The sequence below is a fragment of the Lutjanus erythropterus genome, chromosome 6, assembly GCF_056507025.1.
Source record: "Lutjanus erythropterus isolate fLutEry1 chromosome 6, fLutEry1.hap2, whole genome shotgun sequence".
Classification (NCBI taxonomy): Eukaryota; Metazoa; Chordata; class Actinopteri; order Lutjaniformes; family Lutjanidae; genus Lutjanus; species Lutjanus erythropterus.
The window spans coordinates 35,217,859-35,231,101 of NC_139322.1; the positions used below are offsets into that span (position 1 = coordinate 35,217,859).

The window sequence follows — 13,243 nt, forward strand, 5'->3', positions numbered from 1 at the left end:
AACATGCAAAAAGTGTAGTTTTACTGTTTGCTTCAGTCTCACAACTCTGTATTACTGTTTTTAGCAGAAGACTCCAAGTCAGAGCTAAAAAAAAAAAAAAAGGCTCTTGCAGGTTTCAGATAATTTTCAAATTTTTTTATTCATTTAGTGAACCCTCTGTGGTACGCATTATTATGCAGTTTATAATAAAATATTTTAATGTTTTCTTGTCATAAAATGGACTAAGTAAACTTATTTTGAAGACATTTTTAAAACTTTTTTTTGGGTGTAAACTTGTAAACTGTATTACCTGAAAACACTTATTTCAAAAGCTTATTTCAGCAAACTTTACATCAACGATCTATCAAACCAAACCGTCTTAATCCTCCTCAAAATGAGACAGTGAGTCATATTTCAGTGATAAATGCTTGTTTTCAGGTTCCTGATGTGTCTCACATACATAAACATGTTGGCAACCATTTGTTGTGTTTGAGTTTATGTAAAAATAAAATAAAAGTTGTATTATCAAATTAAATACATAACTATACTAATAATTGAGGATGTATTTGAGTATAAAGGCTCCAAAATGTATACCTTACCTAGAGGCAACACCAGGCTGTAGAGGGTTAATAGATTGTATTCAGAGGATTTAATGAAGCATTCTGTTATAAAACAAAGATCTTTCTCATTCTTACTATCATACATTTTATAGTGTGTCAGCAAAAACTGTAAGAAAGTGCAGAAAATACAAAACTGAATAAAACATTCAAACCAACAGAAAAAGAAACAAGTAAACAATACAAAAGAAATGTAAAAAAAAACAAAAAAAACAAAGAAAATAAAACAGGTGAGAAGATATTACTGGAATTAAAAACTACTTGCCCAGAACCTAATCAACAAAGTCTGAGCAGTAAACATAATCAGGTGGACAAAATGCTCCACTGCTGAAATGCCTCTGAAATGCTGATGGGGGGCTTTCAGCCCTGCGGAGGACAGATCAGAACATTTTCATTTAGGAACTACTTTCTTTCTGCTGTAAAATCTACTGAAACTACTTTCCCTCTAATAGAAAGAAAGTAGTTCTTTCTACGACATCAACTTTGTCTGTAATCTGCTTGTACAAAAAGTTTTATTCTATGTGAACTCCATAACAGCTGCTGTAAAATGCTACCATTAGTTTTTAATTTCATCGCAGTTCATGCAGTTCTTTCTTTCTTGTTTCTTTACACGAGTCTCTGTCCTCCTCTGTCTCCAGGTACTACGCAGACATCCGTCAGACCATCTCCGCCAGTGACCAGGAGATGAACTCCGCTCTGGCAGAACTCTCTCGTGTATGTTACCCGCTCTTGTTCCCCCGTTTTGCAAAAATAGCTTTTTTAGGCAAATGTTGAACACATAAATCATTTCAGGACTCGGAAGTTTCCATCTGGCTGAGTGCCTAACAAGCTGGATGTGGAGTTTGTAATAAAATATAAATGGCGACCAATGCAGTTTTTAACAGCCTGTGACGTTTCTTCACCTCTCTATTTTTACTCTCCCAAAACAGAATTACACTGCTGAGGTCAACTGCCTGGTGGCTTTACACGAGCTGTACAAGTACATCAACAAATACTATGATCAGGTGAGCATAGCAGAAGTACAAATACATGACTGTTGGCTTGAACAGTGTAATGTGCTGTGGTCAGATGCATCTCCACCACACGTACAATCACTGAGTCTCTTTAAAGGGCGACTCCATGGATTTTCAAACATAAACTCCCACTCAGCCGTTAGCAAAAAGCAGTGATGTAGGTTTTGTTACACACAAACCTGCAGTTTTTGGCTGACTTTTTGATGTTTCTAGTGGATTTTTTTTTGTCTTAATTATGTACTTGATGGCTACATAGCATGCAGGATATTATGCTAAAAGACGGATGCTAACGCTACTTGTACCAGGCAAAAAGTCAACATCCTCATCAGTTGATGAATGAGGCTGCTTAGCTAAACAGCAGGCCTATGTGCTTATTTTTAATGTTACTAACTGATGTCTACAGTGACTGTAATGCTTCTTCACTGTAATGTTAGCAGGAGTACATCCAAACAGCAGGATACCACCGCTAATATTAGCCATGCTAGTTGTGAACAAGACTAGAACTAGCTTAACTATGAAGACTCTATATCTACAAACCTAAAAATAAAAAAAGGACTGATGTAGCAGTGTTATTCTGCAAAAACCCATGTCAGGTCACGTGGGAAAACACTTTCAGGAGAGCTTGGGAAAATAGCATTTTAACTCTGAAACACCAAATATTTAATGTTTGGATCTGAATACAGGAGCACTACTGGGAGGCTACAGAATTATATATTAATTAAACCTCAAATTTTAAAATATCAAATCTAGAAATAATGGAACCATCCTTAAATTTTGTGCTCTTTGAGTTTACCACTGTAGGTAGTAAGCTAGCTGGGCATGCTAAAGAAAAGCTTAAAAAAAAGGAAAAATAAATAAAATGACAAAACCCTCTTTTCCAATTTTTTTTTGTTTTTCTTATGAACATTTTCTGGACATTTTAATGTTGTTTGGGCATTTTACTAATACCTTTAGTACACTGTATGAAAGAGTTTTTGGATATTTTTGGAATCTGCGCATTTTTTGAACATTTTACTGACATTTCTGGACAACAATTTTTGAACAAATAGCAATTTTTGGACCTTTTTTTCTTTTCTCTGACATTTCACGTCTGTTTCTCGGGCATTTCAGCAATGTCCTTCAGAAAGTTTGTGCCCATTTTACTTTCAAATTTTATTTGTTTTTGTAAGATTTCGCTTATATTTTTAAGAACTTTTTTTTTTCCAGACATTTTTCAGATAGTTTATGATTTTCAGTTAGAGCGTCCCTGGTTACAGTTGCCGTTTGGGGGCGGGGTTTAGTGACTCACTAAAATAGTGGCCTCCCAAATTCCTTTGAACGTAAACTTTTAACTTGTAAAAGGTTAAATCCATTGAGATGAATACACAATATATAATATATGAGTAAAAGTGGAGGATTGTTATCCACCTTTGTCCATGTTCTGTCAGATCATCACAGCCCTGGAGGAGGACTCCACTGCCCAGAAGATGCAGCTCGGTTACAGGCTCCAGCAGATCGCTGCTGCTGTAGAAAACAAAGTGACAGACCTATGACCCCAGGGACGGGATAGATTTTTCCTTTAACCTTAAAGCAGAGGACGGCGATGGGAGAAGGTTCCATCTCCTGGAGAAAAAAAGACAAAGGAACATTGTGGCTCTGGGTGTGATTTTGCTGTCATGTTGGCAGACTGATTCTTAGTGAAGGGAGAAATTATCTTACGAGGATCACAGACACGCCACGTTTCCTGTCCCAAATCCAGGAGGGACATTCGGACTCTCTTGAAATGTCCACAAGTCCTAACACTGGGAGTGAAATGACACTGCTCTGAGGGAAAAAAAAAGAAAATGTGAAACGAAGCACATGAAAACAAAGGAATTTCTGAACTACGACATCTCTTGTAAGGATTTCCCACATTGAATTCAAACTAAAGGGAGACACAATATGAAAAGAGATCTTTTTGTTTTTCTCTGCGGACTTGAAGATTTTCTTGACAAACTGCACAGAACATTCCTGCAAGTTTACAGCTGTACTTGTTAGTCTTCTGCCAAGGCGTGGATGCTGAACGTGTGCTGGATGAAGAAACCGTGAGCGAGGAGGAAAAGGGAACAGGAGGACTGTGGAGTTTTCTACCACGTCATGTCAAAAGTCTTACAGAAAGGACAGACGGATAATGACACTGTCAAAGCTCGAAGGACGTTTTCATTCTGCTTTTAGCTTCTTTAAACCAGTCGACCAAGTCTTACTCTATCAAGTTTAAGTAGCTGTTATTGGACAGTTTGTTGATCTGTGTGAACAGTTTCTTTTCCATTTTTTAAGCTTCACATCGCCACTTGTCCTTTTACCGCAATTTCTAGATGCTGCCTCGTGTAGTTTGAACTTAAAACCAGTGTTTTGTAAAGGTGTTGATTTTATTTTGTTGCAGATGTAGTACATGAATACTCAACCTGCTTTCTTCTCATGTTGACCTACAGCTGTTGTGAATGTTCTGTTTCTTAAGTCATGTTGATATCAGTTGTTTTTATATGTATTATTACCCAAGACAATTTGGCAGAGGTACTTCTAGCTAACTATAGCTCACACATTAACTGATCCGTCCTTAAGAAAACTACGGAAGTAAAATCTTCTACAAAACTTTAACTAAATGTAGACAAAAGCCATAATAGCACTGCTGTAAGCTGTACTAATTCAGTCAGAAAAGACGATCTTATTACCTGTGAAAGACCAAACCTGACTTATTAAGGAAATAATGCACAAATGTATGAATAATGCACAAAAGAGCTGAGGAATCTTGAACCTAGTCACTGAATTCTACGTGATTTTGTTTTACTGTTTACTGTTTTGTTTTTGTTTTTTTTTTTTGGTTGGTTGTTTTTTAATTTATGGAAGACTCTTAGGGTCTCGCAAAAAAAATGAGAGAAGGTAGATTTCTTTATATTTGGCAATTAGAGAATAAAGTTGAAATGTTGAAAACAAAGTCAAACTTCCAGTATTGGTCCAGGAAGAAGAAAAAAAAAGAAATCAGAGGAAAAACATTTTTCTTTTAAATTTTGAGAATAAAGTCAAAATGTCAGAACTAAAGCTGTTTTTTAGTATTAGTCTAAGAATAAGAAAAAATAAATTGGAGGAGGAAGATTTATTTTTCTGAATTTTGAGAATAATGTCAAAATAGTATTTCAACTTTTTTTAATGAACATTTTGACTCTGATTTTTTTTTTTTCTTAAGTTTGGCACCAATACTGAAAATTCTATTTAATTCCAACATTTCAACTTAATTCTTGACATTTTGATTTTCTATTTCAACTTAATTCTCAACATTCTGGTTTTATTCTCAACATTTCAACTTAATTCTTGACATTTCAATGTAATTCCTAACATTTTATTCTTGACGTTTAAACTTTACTTTTGAAATGCAAAAATTAAAAAAAAACAATAAGGATTTATTTCCTTTCAAAGTGATGTTTATACGTATGATTGACGGTATATAGTCGAGTTAACAACCCTCATAGGTTCTATTCCTCACAGATGTTCACTGACGTATTTAAATTTCTTTGTCTGGCTTATTTTTGTATTAATTTTATTTAAGTCAGGTTTGATCTTCCATATTTCTAAGATGGTTTGGCTTCTTGCTATACTATATTTTCTGTATTTGGATTTATGTTTTTTTCACAGAGTCGGTACTCAAGTCTTCCTCTTGGTACTGAAGCTCTGAGTGAAACCAAAAAGATCTTTGGTGATCCGTTTTCTGAGTCTGATCAGATTGTTTTGTCTCCTGTGTTTATGACTTAAAGATTAGTACAAAAAAAGAGTGAAAAAAAGGTTTTGCCAGATAATCTTTCCAACTTCCTTCCTTTTTTTCATCTGTAGTGAATTAACATAAGTTTTACTTTTTTTCAGCAGGTGAAAAAAATAGCTTTTTTTTGTTTTGTTTGTTGTTGTTGTAATACTCATTTCAGCCACAGGAGGCAGAAGTGCACCAATACCACATGTTCTAAATAAGACTAAAATCATGCATGCACTCTGAAAACAAGATATTGTATGCAGATACATTTACATTTTTTGCCAAAAGAAAAAGCCAAAACTTTTTTTTTTTTTTCTTACCTGGCAAAACTTTTTTTCCCCACCTGTGTCACAGATAAAAAAAAAGAAGGAACTTAGTAAAATTATCCTGGCCTGTTTTTAAGGACTAAACACACAGAAAAATGATTTAGATCTCACTTGGATGGTTCTTCAGTGGTCTCTTCACTAGACTGAAGCTGCATCATGCAGTTCAGCTCCATCTGTAAGTTTAGTCACTTTTTCCCACAAACATTTCACCTTAACAGAAAAGCTGTTCCCTGATTTTAATCTTTAATTTGCATTTATGGTTTTGGTGTCACAATACAGCAGAGCAAAGCTGCACACACGTTTATCTTCCTTTTCTCTCCAGACTTAAATCAGACAGTACGATTACTGAACTAAGGTGCCTGCGTTCCCTGTTGCTCTGTGATGATGCCACATGTGAAAGTCTTTTTCTAGTTTTTTCCAATTTAATTTATTTTTATTTATTTTAATGCATATGCTGTTGGATGTTTTTTTCTGACATATAAAATAATAGGAGTTATCATCCCTCCCGATCAGACGGTACGCCTACTGTCATGTTTCTCTAAAGAAAATCATTTTTATACCTTTTTTTTTTTGTCTGTTAGTTGTGATGAGGTTCTACAAGTCAAAGTTCACAATCAGCTGTCTTGAAATTCTGACACAGGTTTTTTTTTTTTTTGCATCCATTTCAGATGCATCAGTGAAATATGATTTTTGATGTTGCAAGCGATGATTCTGTACATTAAAAAAACGTTTTCACCATTCTTTGTCATGCACATTAGTGTTGCTTGTGACTTACTTGTGTATGCAAAAGCTCCATTCTAATGTTTTACCGTTTTTCCTGTAGATACATACTGCTCTTCAGTAATCCTGACTTTAGTGTTCTCTGACTAATTGATAGGATGAACCTAACAACAACTTAATGTGATGCAATAAAGTGTTCCCGCTGTTAATGAATCATGGCTCAAATTTTATTGTGGAGTCTGAAAATTATTTCTCTGGCAAAGAAGGTTGATGACAATGGCTCATCATTTTTCTTCATTTTGTGTTTCAATCACACATTACACTTTTCAGAGTTAGCAGCAGTTTAATGAAAGTAGAATCTACTGGAACTATTTTTTTTCCTCTAGAAGGAAAGTAGTTCCAACATGAAACTGTTCACAACAAGGTCTCTGGATTATCTCGATTCACAGAGTCATGATTTTTGGAAAGGAATCAAATGTATGACAACTTTATCACTGATAGCTCAAAAAAATATGTATTTTTGATTTTGGGGTGAACTGTCCCTTTAACATCCTTGTAATAAGCATTAGTTAAGGGTAATAAGGCCCTTATAAGAGACTTAACATTATTATGTGTTAATAAGACTATATAATTGTTAATTATAGCATAATAAACATGTTATGAGTTTGTTTGTGATAGAATTACAGACACATTTACTTTTGTTCTTTCATTAAGATTAATACATGCTTATTGTACATAAATTACACATTTATTAACAGTTAACTATGCAGTTATAAACAGTTAATGTTAATGTGTTTTTTGTTGCTGCAGGATCTTAACTGAGAACAATGCCTTATTAGGGTTCGTAAATCCTTCATTATGCACTTACCAACAGTTAAATATGCTTTGTTATATTATTATTATTATTGGTTTGTAGTAGTAGTGGTGGTAGTATAAGACATTTATTTTAAATTTGTTACTAGATTATAGACTGTTTAAGGACCTTAATAAAAGCCTTTTGAGTTTTTTTTTATTATTGCTGATTTACTATTGTTTATGATAACATTACAAACATATTCACTTTTGCAAAACTTTCTGTTGCTTAATTGAGATTTATTTATTTAATTTATTAATTATTTAATTAAGATTATTACATACTTTATTATAGGTGAGATATATTTATTGATAAAGCACCACTCAGACAGAAGGTAATTCAAAGTACTTTACAGGAGAATAGAAATACACTAAAAATAAAATGTTAAAGGGACGTTAACATTGGATTTAAGAGACCATAAAAACAAAAAATAAAAGCAAGCCGATAAATAGTCAAATTATACATTTATCATCAGTTAAATATGGACTTATAAACAGTTAATTATGCTTTATTAGGAGTATGTTCAGTGTTGTATTGTACAGTGACAGCTAAAGAGACACAATAAAGTGGGAGTTGATCACAATCAAATATACCTTCATGTAAAATGTTAAAGAGAACAGATTTTAAACTTGTCATATAAGGAAAAGCACAGGTGTAACTAATTACATTCATGAACGTCTCTGGTTAATTTAGGTGTGTCATTGACAGTGAGCCAGCCTGCACCCAAGAACTGATGCAGCTAAATATATCACACTGCAGCCATTATCAATGTTATTAGTCACACCTGTGCTTTTCCCTCTGTCACATGTCTAAATGTTTACCGTCAAAAGGGCCAATCAGAAAGCGGCATGCCTGTAATGCGTTTTACAAAGACACTTCTGTCAGTTGTCAGGTGACAACTGTTTCTGGTTTTTTTTTGTCTGTGGGGCAGCGAAATCTCAAATCCGTGAAACGTATCCACCCTCGAAAGTGTTTCATGTGTTCAAGAGCCAAACTGAGGACAAGCGGGATCAGGGCGCGATCAGGGCGCGCCTCTTAAATTAGCAGCATCATAGCAGATGAATGCAGGTCACGTTTTATGGTGGAGGTAGGGGTGAGGGTCAGACAGGCCAAACTGAAGGTCAGGGAGAGAGAGTGTGTGTGTGTGTGTGTGTGTGTGTGTGCATGTGTTAGCATTACATTACACTTTATATAAGTAGCGTGTGTAGTGTATGGAAATGAATTTTTCTCCTGGTTGGTAAGAGGCTGCTGTGTGATGTTGACCCTCCACCAGCAGCATGATTTATTAGTGTTTTGAAGAATTTATGAATACAGTAACAACCAGCTGCCTTTACACCTCAGAAGTGGCAAAAGTACACACATTCTGTAGGATTACTAATTGAGCTTCTTCACTCAAGTAAAAAAGAAAAAGTACAGGAATGTAGTTAAAGTATAAAAGTAAAAAGTAATCCACTGAAGGACATTTCTACCAGCTGTTTCTGAGCAAAGCTAACTGAACCTCACCGTTTCTCTGCAGCCGTGTCTCCCTCTGTCTGTTCAGCCTTGTTACGTCGCTTCCATCTTTTTGTTTTGTTTTTTCACATAATTTTCATCTCGTTACATCCTGTTAAGTCTTTTTCTTTGTATTTGTCTTATTACATCTTTTACGTAGTTTTCATCTTGTTGCGCCTTGTAATTTCTTGTTACGTTGCTGTAATCCTGTTACATCTTTTACGTAATTTTTGTCTTTGCATGTATTGTTGTTTTTGTCTTGTTACATCCTTTACGCCATTTCTGTATTTTAATGTATTGTTTTCATCTTGTTACATATTCAGAATCATTTTAATCTTTTTATGTTTTGTTACATCATATTTCTCTTATGTCCTGTTACATCTTTTATCTTACATTTGTCTTATTAGATCTTTTACTTCATTTTCATCTTGTTGCATCTTTTATGTAACTTTTGTCTTGTTACATCTTGTTATGTACTTTTTGTCTTTTTATGTATTGTTGTTTTCATCTAATTTTTTCTTCAATATCATTTTTGTCATGTTACATCTTTTACACCATTTCCCTATTTTGACGTTTCGTTAGGTTGTGTTCGTCATCTTACATCGTTTTTGTCTTGTCTTTTCTGTCAGTTTTTTTTAGGTATTGTTATGTTGTTTTCATCTTATTCAGTCTTTTATGGGATTTTTGTCTTATGTCTATTACATCACTCTCATCTTGCTATGTCATATTTGTTTGTTACACCTTTTACATATTTTTTGTCTTGTCTTGTTTTTGTCTGATGTTGTTTTCATTTTATTCATTCTATTAGGCCATTTTCATCTTGTTACATCATTTTCGTCATGTTGCGTCTTTTATGTCATTTTTGTCCTGTTGCACTTTTTACATAGTTTTTTTTTTTGTCTTGCGTCAAAACTAAAGTAACGAGTCTGTTTTGAAAATGTAAGGCATAGAAAGTACAGATATTTATGTTAAAATGTACGAAATAAAAGTAAAAAGTTGTCAGAAAAAGAAATACTCAAGTAATGTACAGATACCTGAAATACTACTAATAATACTACTTAAATTTCCAGCTTAGTTACTTCCTATCTCTGCACCTTATTATGTTTTCAGTGTTTCTGATACAGTAAATGTTTGGATATTTCATGAAATATCAATTTAGTCTTAAGTTTCAGAGGTTAAACTGAAATAAATATATGCCATGGTGTAAAACTCCCTACTAACCCAGTGATCTAGATCCTTGCAGGTGCTGTTATAGTGTCTCTCAGCACACACACACACACACACACACACATACACGCTCCCTGCTCCTGTGGGAAGTGTCTTATTACAAATGGAAAAATAGTCACAGCCAGCTCAGGCTTTTCAGCTTAAGACTGGACCAACATTAGACAGTAATAGCAGGACACAGGAGGACTGGAGCACCTGCACACTGTAATAAAATGCAGTACAACAGAGACCACAATATGTTTGGTTCCTTTTGAAACTGCAGTATCAGAGAGGCTGGGCAACCACCACTAACTGTAGTCTCACAAATGATCATACACTGCAGCTGAATTCGCTTATCTGTGACACAAATAAAAGCAGATCTAGGTTTGTTTCAAGGCTGTGCTGTTTCAAACGTTCGTGTCACTTTGTCCAACCGGTGTGTGCATACACGGCTTCCAGCACCCTGTCTATGCATAATTCACAGAGTTTTTAATAGTTCAAAATGCTGCTGCTTGGCTTCTCACTGGCACCAAAAAGAGAGCTCAGATCACACCAGTGCCAGCCTCACCAGCCTGAACTGTGCCTTGGAACTGATGTTAAAGAGGAAAAGTTTTTTCATTTATTTGCTAAGAGTTAGATGAGAAAATCAAGACCATTTTCATGTGTATGTGCTAACTATCAAGCTAGAGTAGCAGGCGATTAGCTTAGCATAAGCCTGTAAGTATGGGTAAATAACTACATAATGGAACATAATAGTTACATGATGGAACTTCTTTGAGGAGGTCACCGGCCGGGGCAAGAGAGAGCACCAGCTCAGAATTCTTTGTAAAATTACAATTTAATTAAAGATTTTCAGTGCAGATTAAAGAAAGGAGATATAAAGTGTTAACTTAGAGATGCTGGAAGGTTTACCTTTCGACCTTTGGGCAGAGCAGGCTTTTAACCCTGCCTCCAATCTTTGTGAAAAGCTAAGCTCCACAGACTTCAGCATCGCACTTCGTTTGACCCTTTTGACCAAAGGTTTCTCAGAGCACAAAGGAGCGGGACTTTGGAGGCGTCATCCATTTTCAAACTGATGATGAACAGTTTACAAAAGAAAACATTCAAAATCGATGTACAACAGCACCAGAGATATTGACGTTTTTAATTTCATGCATTTTTGTCACTTGTCAAAAACTGGTGCCTACATTACCCATGATGCCACTTGACCGCTGACAGATCAGGGGTGTTAGCGGCTAATGTAGCTTCGAGCCTCTAGACTCAAGCAGAGATGAAGAATGGGTAACAGTGGTCTGGTAACATTTTTTTCTAGTTCCACGCCTCCAGATTTTTCTGCAGTTTTCAAATTCGTAATATATATTTGTATAATTTATAAAGTTTATTGCCCGTGATTTGTCGCTGTTTGACTGAACAGCCTGATGGAAGTGATATTTTACAATTCCTCATATTATATTCAAAGTCATTCTGTTGAGCTGAGACTGATTCCATATTCTGTTCACGTTCAGAGGCTGCTGCTTTAACTCCAGTAGAAGGCTCGCATTAACTCGTTACAAACTGTCAGCCTAATAAATTTAAAAATCACTCAAAATTAAAAAGCAAATCTCTACAAATTCTCATTTGGTGTGAGATTTTGGATTTTGTTAGAGGACAGCGCACACTGTGCATCTTAACCGTTTAATCTTTTGAAGTATTTCCATGCAGAGCAGGTGACAGACGTCACGTTGTGTCGGCCTAATTCTGATGGTAGAGCCACAAGTTACTGTACCTACTGCATTAACGGTCAGATGTGTCTGAATTCAAGGCGCTTGTTAACTAAAGTGCTCAGTGTACTTGGCTGGTAACACATGACACACGCTAAGCTTCATCATGCAAATTAAGGTCTATGACGTTTTCACAACAGCTTTTTCCTGCTTTGCCTCAGGAGCTGGGGGGTCATTGCACCACCATGAACTTTGAACTTAAACCTTGGGGGAGCATAAAACACTGTGTCCCCCTGCAGGTGGTCCCTTGAGTACCTACACGTACTGCACATCTGACTTTTCAACAGACTTTCAAAACTGTACAACACTTTGTTCAGCTTGTGCTGTGTGGCTGTGTGGCCTCAGCTGCAGTAACAGAATGATTTCTGGATTTATTTTTATTATTATTTTTTTTTCACATTTTTATATGTAAAAATTTTAACCATGTTGGCCTCATTAACGTGTATTTTTACATACAGTAACACGCCCTCAGTGAGAACAACACTTAACCATAGTGTGCTCCACAGCACAGTCAGGATCTGTGGTCACATGTCATCTGATTATGAGCAGTTATTCACGTGAGGTCAAGAGGCCCTCGCTATCTGAAAGGTGAAGGCCGAGTGTTCTCACATTCAAGTCCCATCATACCCCAGACATACGCATACACATCTCATCTCACCTCTCGTTTCTGCCCCTTCAACACTTTCACTGTGCTCTGTGCTTTATTACCCAGCAGCCCTTTGGTTCTGCAGTATCAAGCCAGGGAATCTTGCGCCGTGTCAGAAAGGGAGAGTGTTAACAACTGAGTGTTGGCAACAGAAAGCAGAGAATCAGGCTGTGGAAAGTTTGCATCTGTGTGCGCGCACACACACACACACACACACACACACACACACACACACACACACACACACACACACACACAGAGAGAGAGGAGTGATGAAGGTTGAAACATTGAGTATATGTATATTTAGAAAGATTGCACCACATGTTTTCACACAGAATAGTGTGTGTTCTCCCCCAAAAAATACTTTTATAGTTTGCATGGAAAACTTGTGTTTAGCTCCACTTCTTTTGCATTTCTACTTTTTTAAAGAGGGCCAGGATCTGGTTTCACAAAGACAGACTTTGACTATGGTTTACAAGGATAATGAAATTTTACTTGGGAAGTTTAGCAAAGAGTGTAACTATACAAAAAAAATCTGATAACAACAAAAAAGAGGAAACATGGCTCATAATTTGTGGTTTGCTAACATTGTTATGGAGAAAACAATGATTTCTTTGTATCTTGTAACATATTTTTAGATCTACTTTGAACATAATTGTTCCTCCTCTCCATGGTGGGATTAACACTGTTTACAGTCACTGTATTTTTTCCCATGTGTGCTACTGATCAGTCGGTGGCACTGACTGTTGCCATGGTAACATGGGTTTTAAACCTAAACCTAATTTTTTGGGCTTAAAGTTAGTCAGTCTTTATTTTTGTGAGACGGTCTAACTTGCAATAGACTAATGTATGAGCAAAATTAATACTAGTCTAAC

The 13,243-nt window shown here is 35.7% G+C and overlaps 1 protein-coding gene across 1 annotated transcript in view; it reads left to right on the top strand.

Moving 5' to 3' along the window:
• The window catches only part of LOC146325654 (plexin-B1-like), a 45,313-nt gene extending 40,532 nt beyond the window's left edge, over positions 1 to 4,781 (top strand). The window contains exons 35-37 of the mRNA XM_084721784.1: positions 1,235 to 1,310; positions 1,526 to 1,600; positions 3,037 to 4,781. Coding sequence (XP_084577910.1) covers positions 1,235 to 1,310; positions 1,526 to 1,600; positions 3,037 to 3,141 — 256 coding nt within the window. The 3' untranslated portion in view covers positions 3,142 to 4,781. The remainder of the gene's footprint in view (positions 1 to 1,234; positions 1,311 to 1,525; positions 1,601 to 3,036) is intronic.
• Positions 4,782 to 13,243: the final 8,462 nt, after the last annotated feature.